The following is a 13,927-nucleotide window of genomic DNA, read 5'->3' on the forward strand; positions in this document are numbered from 1 at the left end:
CAAATTACAAAAATGTAAACTCATCTGTCTACCAAACAAAATGTGCAATATATATTTATATATAAAAAATTGCACACTTCCTTGTCCAATAGTCCAATATTGAACCCATACCTGCCAGTACAACAGCCTGTTGCAAGTATTTGCATTTGGGATGGGAGCCCACCCAGCACCAGCTCTTGGGAAAAAGCCACTGCATTTTCCATTTACCCTGCCTATGCATTTGAACCAGCAAAGCATGCTTTTGTCCAAAAATGGATAATTTTTAGATGCTCTTTAGACAATTTAAGTAGCCTAAAATGTCTTATTCTGCAGTTTGATATTAAATAAGTTGTTGATTGTAACCATTTGCCATCTATTTTCCAATAGCCAGATAGCTTGAACTTATAAGGACATTAAAAAAGGTTCAATAGAATCCTAAGAGACTTCACAGTGGAATACACATTTTTTCAAGCAAATGGATGTTTTGCATCATTAAGATTAGCTGGAAATAAAATCACTGTAAATTCTATTTTTTTGAAGCTGTCGAATTAGAATTTCGAAAGATTTGCTCATATCTACTCTAAATCCTTCAGGCTGACAATTAGAAATTTTCTGCTTTTTCACTTTACTTTATCTCAAGGTTTAATCTCCATTTAATTACATTTAAAGATGTCAATTATAAATTTTTCTATTGTTGATTGCAGGAGCTCCATTACAACTGTTTACATTGAAGTTCTACCACCGAACAACCAGAGTCCTCCACGGTTTGCGCAGTTGATGTACAACCTTGAAGTCAGTGAAGCAATGCGTATAGGAGCTATTCTTCTAAACCTGCAGGTATTTTAGGTTCAGTTTTCAATGACTTTTATGCAAAAGAACGATAGGCAGCCTTGACAATGTGCTATGAATGTTTTCAGCAGTTATCGTGTTATGTTGTGCAAAATCTTTGATGATGTGGTTGCTTCAAGTCAAAGAGATGAAACACAGAACAAATTAATGCAAGAAACAGAAGCACATGATGTGTGAGTTGGCTCATAGTAATTTTAAAATTATATTGTGAGATGACATAGATATATATATATATATATATATATAAATATATATATATATATATATATATATATATATATATATATATATATATACAGTGTGTCCGCCGCCATTAAATTGAGAACATTTATAGGCATAGAAGTGGTGTCTGGGTATAGTAAAGTATCCATGCACTATGCAATAAAACCACCTATAGCACCACCTAGTGGAAAACAATGGAGTTGGCATTTATATCTCGAAAATGGAATGAGATAAAGAAAAAAAAGTGAATTACAAAGTTGTAGGGCATCATCAATTATTCAATACGAATTGACACCTTGCATACAGAATTGCTATGATTAGAACATGTAAAACTCACAAGGCTGTGGATGTGAAGCAATACATCATGGAGACCATCCTACAGTTCATTGGGTATGGTGGCTTTGTGGAGTGGCCTCCACGCTCACCTGACCTGACCCCATTGGACTCCTATCTGTGAGGTCACATAAAATAGCAGGTGTATGCGACCCCTCCACCAACATTGCAGGACCTACAACAATGTATTACAGATGCTTGTGCAAACGTGTCACCTACCATATTGCACAACGTGCAGCAAGATACAGTATAATAATAATAATAATAATCTTTATTTCTATAGCGCCAACATATTCCGCAGCACTTTACAATTCAGGAGGCTCATATACATATCATATACATAAATAAACATATACAAACAAGTAATTATAGAAGATACAATATTTAAAGGGAAAAAAAAGGCAACCTTGCTTGTGAGAGCTTACAATCTACAATGAGATGGGGGGAGGGGCAAGGTACAAGTGCTTATTTAAATTGACAATCCAGCCATCTCAAGAAAATGGGGGATAGATAATGGCTTCCTGGACCAGTTGGCCGGAGCCTTGAGATGCATTTGGGTGCCATGGAGTTTGACGTGGAGTTATGTTCTGAGAAGTTGTAGAGGGATTGAGTGAAATTCGTTTGGCTAGGGAGTGTGAGAGGCCGCCCTAAAAAGATGCATTAGGGGGAGACCAATTAATAGAGAGTTACAGTAGTCAAGGCGAGAGTGGATCAAAGCCACGGTGAGGGTTTTTGTCGTTTCCATTGTCAGAAAGGGGTGGATTCTAGAGATGTTCTTGAGATGCAAGCGGCAGGAGCGAACAAAAGATTGTATGTGGGAGGTGAAGGAGAGATCCGTGTCAAGTATAACCCCCAGGCAGCGGGCTTGCTGCCTAGGACTTATCGTTGTGCCACACACAGAGAGGGAGATGTCAGGTTTAGGGAGGTTGGGAGATGGAGGGAAAAGCAGAAGTTCAGTTTTAGAAAGGTTAAGTTTCAGATAGAGAGCAGACATGATGTTGCAAACTGCAGTCAGGCAGTTACTTGTGTTCTGTAGTGCAGCGGGGGTGAGCTCAGGGGATGAGGTGTATAGCTGTGTGTCATCAGCATATAGATGGTACTGGAAGCCAAATCTGCTGATGGTCATTCCAATTGGGGCAGTGTACAGGGAGAAAAGAAGAGGGGCAAGGACTGAACCTTGAGGGACCCCAACAGTGAGAGGAAGAGGAGAAGATGTGGAGCCAGCAAATGATACGCTGAATGAGTGGCCAGAAAGATAGGAAGAAAACCAGGAAAGAACAGTGTCCTTTAGGATGATAGAATGGAGCATAGAGAGAAGGAGATGGTGGTCAACAGTGTCGAAGGCGGTAGAAAGGTCAAGAAGAATAAGCAGAGAGTGGTCACCGTTACGTTTTGCTGTCAATAGGTCATTAGTCACTTTGACAAGGGCAGTTTCTGTTGAGCGTAAAGGGCGGAAGCCAGACTGTAAAGGATCTAGAAGAGAGTGAGTGGAAAGGTAGCGGGTGAGGCGAGAGTAGACCAGGCGCTCCAAGAGTTTAGAGATGAAGGAGAGATTGGAGACTGGTCTGTAGTTGCTTGTGCAGGACGGATCAAGGGAAGGTTTTTTTAATAATGGAGTAATGATTGAGTGTTTGAGGGAGGAAGGGAAGATACCAGAAGAGAGAGAGAGAGATTGAAGATTTTAGTTAGGTGAGTAGTGACAACCGGAGAGAGGGACTGGAGAAGGTGTGAGGGGAAGGGATCAGTAGGGCAAGTAGTAGGACGAGAAGAAGAGAGGAGCCTGGAGACTTCCTCCTCTGTGACTGGGTCAAATGTTGAATGTGAGCTTGATGGGATATGGGGAGGGATGGGATTCACAAAGCTTGGTGGCTGGCAGCTGATCTCTTGGCGGATGTTTTCTATTTTCTCTGTGAAATACGAGGCCAGGTCAGTATGCTGTCCAGAGTCCAGATGTGCATTGCAGCTGATGGTAGCCACTTTGAGCATAAAAGTTAAATGAGCGCCATATACGTGACCAGCATTCAATGTTTTGGAGGGGTCATGGGTTTCATGTCATAAAATTTATGTATGCAAGATGTCAATTTGTATTGAATTGATGATGCCCTACAATTTTTTAATTCACTTTTTTTCTATATCTCGTTCCATTTTCAAGATAAAAATGCTAACTCCGTTGTTTTCCACCAGGTGGTGCTATAGGTAGTTTAATTGCGTAGCGCATGGCTACTTTACTATACCTAGACACCACTTCTATGCTATAGCTGCCGCTGTTCTCAAGTTAATGGCGGTGGACAGGATATGGGTGGACACACTGTATATTTATGTACAAAATTGATCAACTCTACTTATTATGTCCAATTAAATATTATCATATGCCTTCAACAAAACAGAAATTACGTCAAAAAGTTATCAATTGCTCTTAATTTCATATTATATAGTACTTCAGTATTTAGTTATTCCCTAAAATTTTCAGATGTCACATAGAAATTTGAAAGATTGCAATCAGTGATAGTCTATGAAGTCTAACTCTTAGGGGCACTTTGCACGCTGCGACATCGCAGGCCGATGCTGCGATGCCGAGCGCGATAGTGCCCGCCCCCGTCGCAACTGCGATATCCTTGTGATAGCTGCCGTAGCGAACATTATTGCTACGGCAGCTTCACATGGACTCACCTGTCCTGCGACCGTCGCTCTGGCCGGCGAACCGCCTCCTTGTTAAGGGGGCGGGTCGTGTGGCGTCATAGCGACGTCACACGCCAGGCAGCCAATCGGAGCGGAGGGGCAGAGATGAGTGGGATGTAAACATCCCGCCCATTTCTACTGGTATTGCTGTGATTGGGATGCACAGTGGAAAAAAAATAACTTCTGGTCATTAAAGCAAAAGACTACTCTTACCAAGTTTCCCTGTCACACTACTTCCTGGCCCGATCATTAACCCTTATAAACATGCACTGGCTTCCCTGCCCACCGTCTGTCCCAGCGCCTGTGATTGTTTGAATTCCTGCTTCCCCTGCCCAACCTCTCTGCCCGGTGTCTGTGATTGATTGAGTGGAAAAATAAATAATGATGTAGGGTCCGACATATATTGATGCCCAGGGCAGATAAAGAAGACAGCTACAGGCTGCAGCCCCTAGGTGTGCTTTTTATCTTGGCTAAGTATCAAAATATTAGGAACCTCATGTGGCTTTTTTAAAATTAGTTAAGTAAACAATTAAAAAACATGTGATCCCCCTCATTTTTGATACCTAGCCAAGATAAAGCAGACAGCTGGGGGCTGGTATTCTCAGGCTGGGGATGCCCATTTTTGGGCCATCCCTCGCCTAAAAATAACAGCCACCAGCCACTCCAAGTGTCACATTCATTAAATGCTACAATTCCGTCAATCTACCCGGCTCATTCCAATTTGCCTTGGAGCAATGGCAATCGGGGGTAATATAAGGGGTTAATGACAGCTGTGATTTGTCAAAAAAATCAACTCTCATAAAACACGAGGTTAGTAATGGGAAGGGGTCTATGAGACCTCACCAATTACTAACCCTATAAGCAAAAGAAATAAACACATACACACAAAAGTCTTTTATTTTAAATAATAAAAAAATCCTCATTCTACAATTAATTAAACTCCAAAACACCCCCCTCAGTTCCTCAGGTCCAACATAACCCACATGAGGACCCACAATGATTCTGACTCTGCTACATCCAGAAGCTGCAGTGATGGAAAATGAGACCACTCACTGCAGCTCACACTAAAAGTTGCAGGCGACCTGAATGTGAGAAACAGTGATGTCAGTCAGGTCACTGAAGTTCACAGCCGGGATCCCACAGTACCAAGTGTGTCCACCAGTGAACCCAGTGCCATATTTCCAGACTGCCGGATTGCATGACATGGTGGTGCAGCAGTCCAGCAATCCGACAGTCAGGTCACTGGAGTGTCCACTGGGGGAGGTGGCTCCCCACTGCCCTCAGTGAAAGTTGAACCTGCTGCTCTTAGTGAAAGTTGAACCCACTGCCAGATTAACGGACTGTCAGAATGCGGTACACAGCTGCATGGCAATCCAGCAGCAGGTTCCACTTTCATTGGGAACACTGGAGAGCCCAAAGTGTGACCTCTGGTGACCTGACTGCTGGATTGCCGGACTGCTGTGGCGCCATGTCCCAAAATCCAACAATCTATTAGACAGGTCATTGAAGGTCACACGGAGGGTGAAAGTGGAACCCACTACTGGATTGCCATGCAGCCATGTAACGCAAACCAACAGTCTGGCAATCCGACTGAGTGCAGTTGGTTCAAATTTCACTGCACTAAATCTGCATCTTCTAACAAAAAATGCACCAAAAGTGCATACATTTTTTATGCAGTTTCAGTGCATTTTTTTGCCAGGCGATGCAGATTTGATGCAGCCATATCTGCAACCTAATGCTAAATGTGTGTACATTGCCTAATCTGGTATTAAGTTCAATATCTTCATCTGAGGTGAGGTCACTGAGTTCAATTAGTTCAACTGAGGTCAGTTCACCTGAGGTCACAGCTGGGGTACTGCAACCAACCAGAGGTACCTGGAAGTGGGCGGGGAAGCAGTGCATATCCATGAAAATAGTTAGTGGCCCCAGAAGTACAGTAAGCAACCTGGAAGCAGAGTTACAGCCACGGGGAGTGTTATGAAGGGGACGATTGGATCTAAAATAATATGAAGCCAATCATCACCCGAAGTTTGCCAGGCAGATGACAAAGCCACTACGGGACTGGAGAACGGACACAGCAACTAAGGAAAACCCAAATGTGAATGAAGGGGATGTTTAAAGGCACACCACAATGTGTAGCGTGTCCCTGTTAGCCTCACAGGTACACAGGTATCGGTCACGTGTAGAGGGACACGTCAGACCAGGAAAGTAACCCAGTTAGCGTTACTGGGAAACTGAATGGATAGATGCTGAACTGGTCATGTGCGTAGAGGGCACAACAGACGGGTAGGATAGCCCGGTTAGCGTTACTGGTATCAGTCTGCCACTGGCACTGCAGACTAACGGTCAAGTGCGTAGAGGGCACGTCAGACCGCATGGGATAAACAGTTAGCGTCACTGGGCACTAGAGATGAGCGGTGTTCGAATCGAACTGTTCGCCAAACTCAAATTAGACAGCTTCAAGTTCGACAGTTCGAGGTTATGTTTGATTACTGTTCGATCACCAAAAGCGTAACTGGCTTTTCACAGTAATACTGTCATTCAATGTTAATATAGTGGAACCTTGGTTATTGAGAACAATACGTTCTGGGAGTGTGCTTGTTAACCAAGTTACTTGTTCAGCAAAGCAAGATTTCCCGTAGGAAACTTGTTAAATGTCCCATCTTGGTCCCCTATTGTGCCATTCCACACATGCACAAGCACACACAAACACACATACAAACACGTACAAACACACACAAACACACACAAACATACACGTACACACACATATTATGCTCACCTTACCTTCCTTTCCATCGCCGGCCTCCTGGGACTTGCAGTTCGCCAGTAGAGGATGTGTATCGGGTAACCATGTGACCGATGCCCAGGACCTTCCGCTGCCTTTGAGTAGTGTCTGACAGAGGAAGTTCCTCCCTCGTCGCGATGGATACCCGATACACGTAGTTCTCCGCTACAGGATGTGTATTGGGTAACCATCGCGACAAGGGAGGAACTTCTTCTGTCAGATGCTACTCAAAGGTAGCGCGCTGGCCAATCAGAGGCAAGCGGCTCCTGCCTCTGACGTCAGCACTCTGGCAGCGGAAGTTCCGGCATCGGTCGCGATGGTTACCCGATACACATCCTGTAGCGGCGAACTACTTGTATCAGGTAACCATCGCAATGAGGGAGGAACGTCCTCTGTCAGACGTTACTGAAAGGCAGCGCGCTGGCCAATCAGAGGCAAGCGGCTCCTGCCTTTGATGTCAGTGCGCTGGCAGCGGAATCTCCGGGGCATCGGTCGCATGGTTACCCGATACACATCTTGTACCGGCCAACTGCAAGTCCCTGGAAGCCGGCGATGGAATGGAAGGTAAGGTGAGCATAATATGTGTGTGTGCGTTCATGTTTGTGCATGTTTGTATGTGGTTGTGTTTGCCTGCCATTGTTTTCAATGGTGTTTAAAGGTGTTCGAAAGTGTTCGACCAACGTTCGTCAAACGTTAGACAAACACACCAGCCGTTCGACAAACGGAATCGAACTTGAACACTAGGGTGGTGGCTCATCTCTACTGGGCATCCAAGGACTGGTAAACACACACACAAGTCTGACACTGGCTCTGCAGACTCCCGGTCACGTGCGTAGAGGGTATATCAGACCAAAGAGGTAACCCAGTTAGCGTCACTGGGTACCCAGGGACTAATAGGACAAGAGCTGGCCCTAACCGTGCCGCATTACCAAAGTATTGTGGCGTCCAGCACTGACGCCCTAGCCCTGCCTACCTCAGTCCTTTACGCGCATACACCTGCTACTGACTCTGCAAGATAAGATGGCGCTGGAACCCAGGCATGCATGCAGAACAGACTGCTCACTGAGCTGCAGCAAATGGAGAATGACGCTCCCACCCCGATGGATGTGGTTACGGACTTTTTATAGTCGCCTCCTTGGCGGCCGCGGGATGGCCCAGGCGATTGCGGCCATTCCGCGGCCGCCACGTCACCGCCGACGTCACCGCGACTAATCAGCAGCTGATGCATCAGCAATGATGTCACGTGCATGTGCCATAGCGGAAATCCCGCACATAGTGCCTGAAGAGGCTGTGGGAACCCGCGCATGCACAGTACCACTAAATAAGCACCTAGGCTCAGGATGGTACAAGACTCTAGTCACCTGATGCCTGTGAGCCCAACACCTAAAGCAACAGATAGGTGGCGCTGCGGAGTCGACCAATCCCAATGTGGGAGTCAATGACGAGTCTGGACCGGTTCGGAACTCAGAAGGACCCCAAACCATGACAGGGAGACAGGTAAATATAAAATGCTTGCTTTATACTTATTTTCTTTCTTTTTTTTTATTACCTGGGTGGCCAGACCTGGATCATTACCTGGAATTCCCTGAGAACTCCGAGTCCAGGGTCAGTGCACGGGTTCTTTTGAACCGGCATGGATCCAGACTTTTACAAGCCAGGTCCATTTATTACAATTCAAGATGCTCACCACACTTCTAAATAAATTGTTGAGAGGTGAAGTTTCCCATCTTTGGGAACACTTGTCTCAGGTTTCTACTGTTTAGGCACTTTAAGGGCTCTACAAATGCAACATGGTTTTTGCTATCTATTCCAGCCAATTTTGCATTCCAAAAGTCAATAGTTCTCCTTCCCTTCTGAGCCCTACCATGCACCCAAACAGTAGTTTTCCACCACATGTGGGTTATCAGTGTACTCATGAGAAATTGCATAACAAATTTAATGGTTGATTTTCTCCTGTTACCCTTCTAAACAAATGATTTTGTAAATTTGTTTGGAAAAAAAAATTGTTGATAGACTTTTTATTTCCTAGCACAAAAAAATAAGCTCAACAACAGTTGATTTAAGCAGATCTAAACATTTTTAATGAATTTTTGATATTTTCTTAAATAAATGCAATCATATTGACCTAAATTTACCACTAACAGAAAGTACTACACTGTGCAGAATTATTAGGCAAATGAGTATTTTGATCACATGCTACTTTTTATACATGTTGTCCTACTCCAAGCTGTATAGGCTTGAGAGCCAACTACCAATTAAGTAAATCAGGTGATGTGCGTCTCTGCAATAAGGAGGGGTGTGGTGTAATGACATCAACACCCTATATAAGGTGTGCTTAATTATTAGGCAACTTCCTTTCCTTTGGCAAAATGGGTCAGAAGACAAATTTGACGGGCTCTGAAAAGTCCAAAATTGTGAGATGTCTTGCAGAGGGAGGCAGCAGTCTTGAAATTGCCAAACGTTTGAAGCATGATCCCCGAACAATCAAGCGTTTCATGGCAAATAGCCAACAGAGTTGCAAGAAGTGTGTTGGGAAAAAAAAGGTGCAAAATAGCTGCCCATGAATTGAGGAAAATCAAGCGTGAAGCTGCCAAGAAGCCATTTGCCACCAGTTTGGCCATATTTCATAGCTGCAATGTTACTGAAGTATCAAAAAGCACAAGTTGTGCCATGCTCAGGGACATGGCCAAGGTAAGGAAAGCTGAAAAATGACCACCTTTGAACAAGAAACATAAGATAAAACGTCAAGACTGGGCCAAGAAATATCTTAAGACTGATTTTTCAAAGATTTATGAGAGTGACTCTTGATGGGCCAGATGGATGGGCCAGAGACTGGATCAGTAAAGGGTAGAGAGCTCCACTCCAACTCAGACGCCAGCAAGGTGGAGGTGGGGTACTGGTATGGGCTGGTATCATCAAAGATGAACTTATGGAACCGTTTTAGGTTGAGTATGGAGTTAAGCTCAACTCCCAGACCTACTGACAGTTTCTTGAAGACAACCTCTTCAAGCAGTGGTACAGGAAGAAGTCGGTATCGTTCAAGAAAAACATGATTTTCATGCAGGACAATGCTCCATCACATGCATCCAACTACTACACAGGGTGGCTAGCCAGTAATGGCCTAAAAGATGAAAAAATAATGACATGGCCCTTTGATCACCTGATCTGAACCCCATGGAGAACCTGTGGTCCCTCATAAAATGTGAGATCTACAGGGAGAGCAAACAGTACACCTCTTGGAACAGTGTCTGGGAGGCTGTGGTGGCTTCTGCATGCAATGTTGATCTTAAACAGATCAAGCAACTGACAGAATCTATGGATGGTAGGCTGTTGAGTGTCATCATAAAGAAAGGTGGCTATATTGGTTAATAATTTTTTGGGGTTTTGTTTTTGCATGTCAGAAATGTTTATTTCTAAATTTCGTGCAGTTATATTGGTTTACTTGGTTAAAATAAACAAGTGAGATGGGAATATATTTGGTTTTTATTAAGTTGCCTAATAATTCTGCACAGTAATAGTTACCTGCACAAACAGATATCTTCCTAAAATAGCCAAATCTAAAAAAAACCACTCCAACTTCCAAAAATATTAAGCTTTGATATTTATGAGTCTTTAGGGTTGATTGAGAACATAGTTGTTGATCAATATTTTAAAAAAATCTTCTAAAATACAACTTGCCTAATAATTCTGCACACGGTTTATGTGTCATGAAAAAAACTATCTCAAAATAACTGGGATATGTTGAAATGTTCTAGAGTTATTATCTTATAAAGTGATACTGGTCAGTACTGTAAAATGTAGCCTTATAAGGAAGGAGAAAATAAACTTTCACAGTAAGGGGTTTCAGGTATCCATAGCTAATACAAAGGTCTACCTGGAGAACCTTCTATACAGATGACCAGACATTTAAAAGGTGAAATGTAATCTTAGGGAAATATGGGGTTTCATCATACAAAATCAATTCATATTTTTTTTTCAAAAATATTTTATTAAAAAAAGAACACGATCCATGTACAGTCATATCAAATAAAGACAGTACAATAACAGAGGAAATCCACAAATACAATCCGCCCCTCACCCAAATGGGGAAGAGCGACTATGGTGCTCACCTATTATAGGGAGTTTGCCTCTTAGAACTTGACTAAGTAGTAATCTCACAGCAAATACACGGAAGAATACAATAGAAGAAGTGTAAAGAGAGACGAAAAAACAAGAGAGAAAAGAGATTGGGAGAATAAAAGGAGGCAAGGAAAGAATAGGGGAGGGCAGGGAGGGGTTAGGGTCATTGGATGCTTGTTGGCTCGTTTATATGTCTATCTAGCGAGTCAAAGCAGCCTACCCCACAACTTTGTCCTCAAGACCCTGGCATATTTCGAGGAATCCCTGAATAAAATTCCCTCCTGCCAGTTCTGAAAGTATCATACAAATCCAGTACATATTTTAAGACTAAATCCTTTTCAGAAATGCTCTTCTGCCTGGTTTACTCTGAGTCTTGGCTTCTAAAGCAACAAAACCTCTGAACGCCCAGCATACCGTGCTATCTCACCATTATGATGTGTAATGCCCAATGCCAAATCAGCACCTGCAGGGAACACACAATGTGTGCCTCAATGGTACGGTGCGCAGTGAAGTCTAGTTTATTTGTCAGTCATGGCCCACAGTAAATTAAGTGTAAGAAGAGGAAGCTGAAAAGAAGAAGCCTATAGGATGGAATGGTGGGCTTCCAATATGGTAGGATATGTGAGTGGTGAGCTGAGTATTACCCTGCAGCAAATGGCAGCCAACTGGCTGATAATTTGCTAAAATTGCGTGAAGTGAATTACAAAAAATCAGTGTTCTGAAAATTAATTTTTTTGTAAGATTAGAGAAGAAATCAATTCTACTAGAATAAATTTGTTTATCACTACAGGTATAAGAAATACTCATATTATAAGAGCACAAGTTACACTTATTCTTTCCTTATACATGAAAGCAAAAGTTTTATCATATCTGTTCTGGGATGTGCATGCTAATAATACTGTATAAAATATTGGTTCTGTCAACATAAGACTCTTCACTGTATGAGATTTAGATAATAAGCTCATTGTCTGCATTAAAAGACTTTATGTGAAAAAAACAAAAAAAATAATTTAGAATGTCCATATTTCATAGTTTCATTATTTTTTTAATTTGAAGGTAGACATAAGTCCATTGAGTCCAGCATATAATTTAACCTGTTGTTCTACGTTGTAATATAACAAATTGAAATACAGGGTAAGACCTCATATACAAAACAAACCCTTGGCAGAAAAATATATAGAAACATAGAAGTCTAGAGCGCAGTACTCTGCAGGGATTCAGCTGCTGTCCTCTATACTGTTAAGTTAAACAACTTAATTTACAGTAAAATTCTACTGAAAATTGAAAGCATTGTAACTGTCAAGTTTTGATAGTTTCTCAAAGCCCAACATGAAGTCGTCAAATATAGTCAGGCTGAATATGTCATTTAACACTTTACATTGTATACTATGACAACCCAGTGAGATAAGATTGAACGCTGTAGGTTTACATTTCCTACTTTTGAAAAAAAAACCCAGAAAACTCATCACGAGATCGGAGTGTATCCCACTGAATGAGAATCTCCAGGCTTAGCTACATTATATACTTTTCCTAGGTGAATAAACAGCAGCCATATTGCATTTCAGATACTTGATTTGCAGCTGTGAAACAATATGTTACAGCGAAGGTGAAAGAAGTTTGAGATTTAAGATTTGAAGATAAAATAAATGGCATTTAGATGGCTGGGACAATAGATAAATGGGCCAAGAAGGAAACTAAAGTATGAATTCACGTTGCAAGTTTCATTGTGTGGTCATTTTAATAATCAATATGTGAATACAGGGGCATATCTAGTGGGGATTTGCCCAGGATGCAACCGGAAGAGGGGCTTTTTGAAGTGGGGTCTCCATGGCGGCTACAATTTGCTACCCTCCAGAGTGGGATTCAACTATTCTCTGAGCCAGCTGTCTGGCTGTAAAGTAATGGTGAAATACAGTATATCTATTTTATACTTAAAGGGCCTTGGGCCCCTCTCACACATCAGTTTTTTGCCATCAGTCACAATCCGTTTCCTTGACGGATCCATCGCAGATTGTGGCAAAAGTTATGCGACGCATCCGTTTTTCAATGGATCCAACTAGCTGGGGGCTAAATAATACTTGGAGCATGCTCAGTTAAAAAAAACGGAATATGTGGCCGGATTCCATCATTTGACGGATCCTGCGCCCATGGGCTTCCATTCTACTGTCGCTGTCCGTTTTTTTGACGTACACAAGAAACATTACTGTGGACGTCGTCTCCATCCGACGGACAAACATTTTTCGATGGATCCGTTGAGCAACGGATGAAACATGAGGCCATCCGTCGCAATCTGTCGCTAAGACAAGTCAATGAGAAAAAGACAGATCCAGTGGCATCAGTCGCAGTATCCGTTTTTTTCAAAATTCGATGGATTGTGACTGATGGCAAAAAACTGATCTGTGAAAGGGGCCTTAGCAAAACATGCTAACCATAGAATCAGACTTATTGCTAATGTGATTATTAATTATACTATTTTTTTATGACCATTATTCATTATTTTTGTTTCTTTTAAGGCTACAGACAGAGAAGGAGATCCAATCACTTATTTAATACAAAACGGAGATCCTCAGAAAGTTTTTAACTTATCTATAAGGTAAGATATCTCTTTACTATTCATAGTTGTTGCTTAGTTCTTTTGCTGTCTGTATAATATTATACATAAATATGTGAAACTGGTGTTTTAAAAGATTTCCTATTTATTAGCTGGTAGGTGAGCTTGGAGTATTTTAGGGATACTGAATCTCCAATCTAAATTATTTGAATATTACAAAAAGTTATCATGGTTTTTCTTGCCCATATAAAAGTACAGGGCAGTATGCCAAGTGTATTTATACCTATATTATTATGGATATTTTATAGTTATATAAATTGTCTCCAAAATAAAATTATTTTATTCTCTTTAAAAAGAAAAAAACTCTTGCATCTGAGATATTTTTTCTGTCATGTTCTGCAGCAGCA

General features: G+C 42.0%; 1 protein-coding gene across 1 annotated transcript in view; it reads left to right on the top strand.

Annotated features, from left to right (window-relative positions):
* PCDH15 (protocadherin related 15) overlaps window positions 1-13,927 on the top strand; it is a 2,365,808-nt gene that overhangs the window by 1,360,284 nt on the left and 991,597 nt on the right. The window contains exons 16-17 of the mRNA XM_075348720.1: window positions 684-816; window positions 13,483-13,562. Of these exons, the coding sequence (XP_075204835.1) occupies window positions 684-816; window positions 13,483-13,562 (213 nt within the window). The remainder of the gene's footprint in view (window positions 1-683; window positions 817-13,482; window positions 13,563-13,927) is intronic.

The sequence above is a fragment of the Anomaloglossus baeobatrachus genome, chromosome 5 (assembly GCF_048569485.1).
Source record: "Anomaloglossus baeobatrachus isolate aAnoBae1 chromosome 5, aAnoBae1.hap1, whole genome shotgun sequence".
Lineage (NCBI taxonomy): Eukaryota > Metazoa > Chordata > Amphibia > Anura > Aromobatidae > Anomaloglossus > Anomaloglossus baeobatrachus.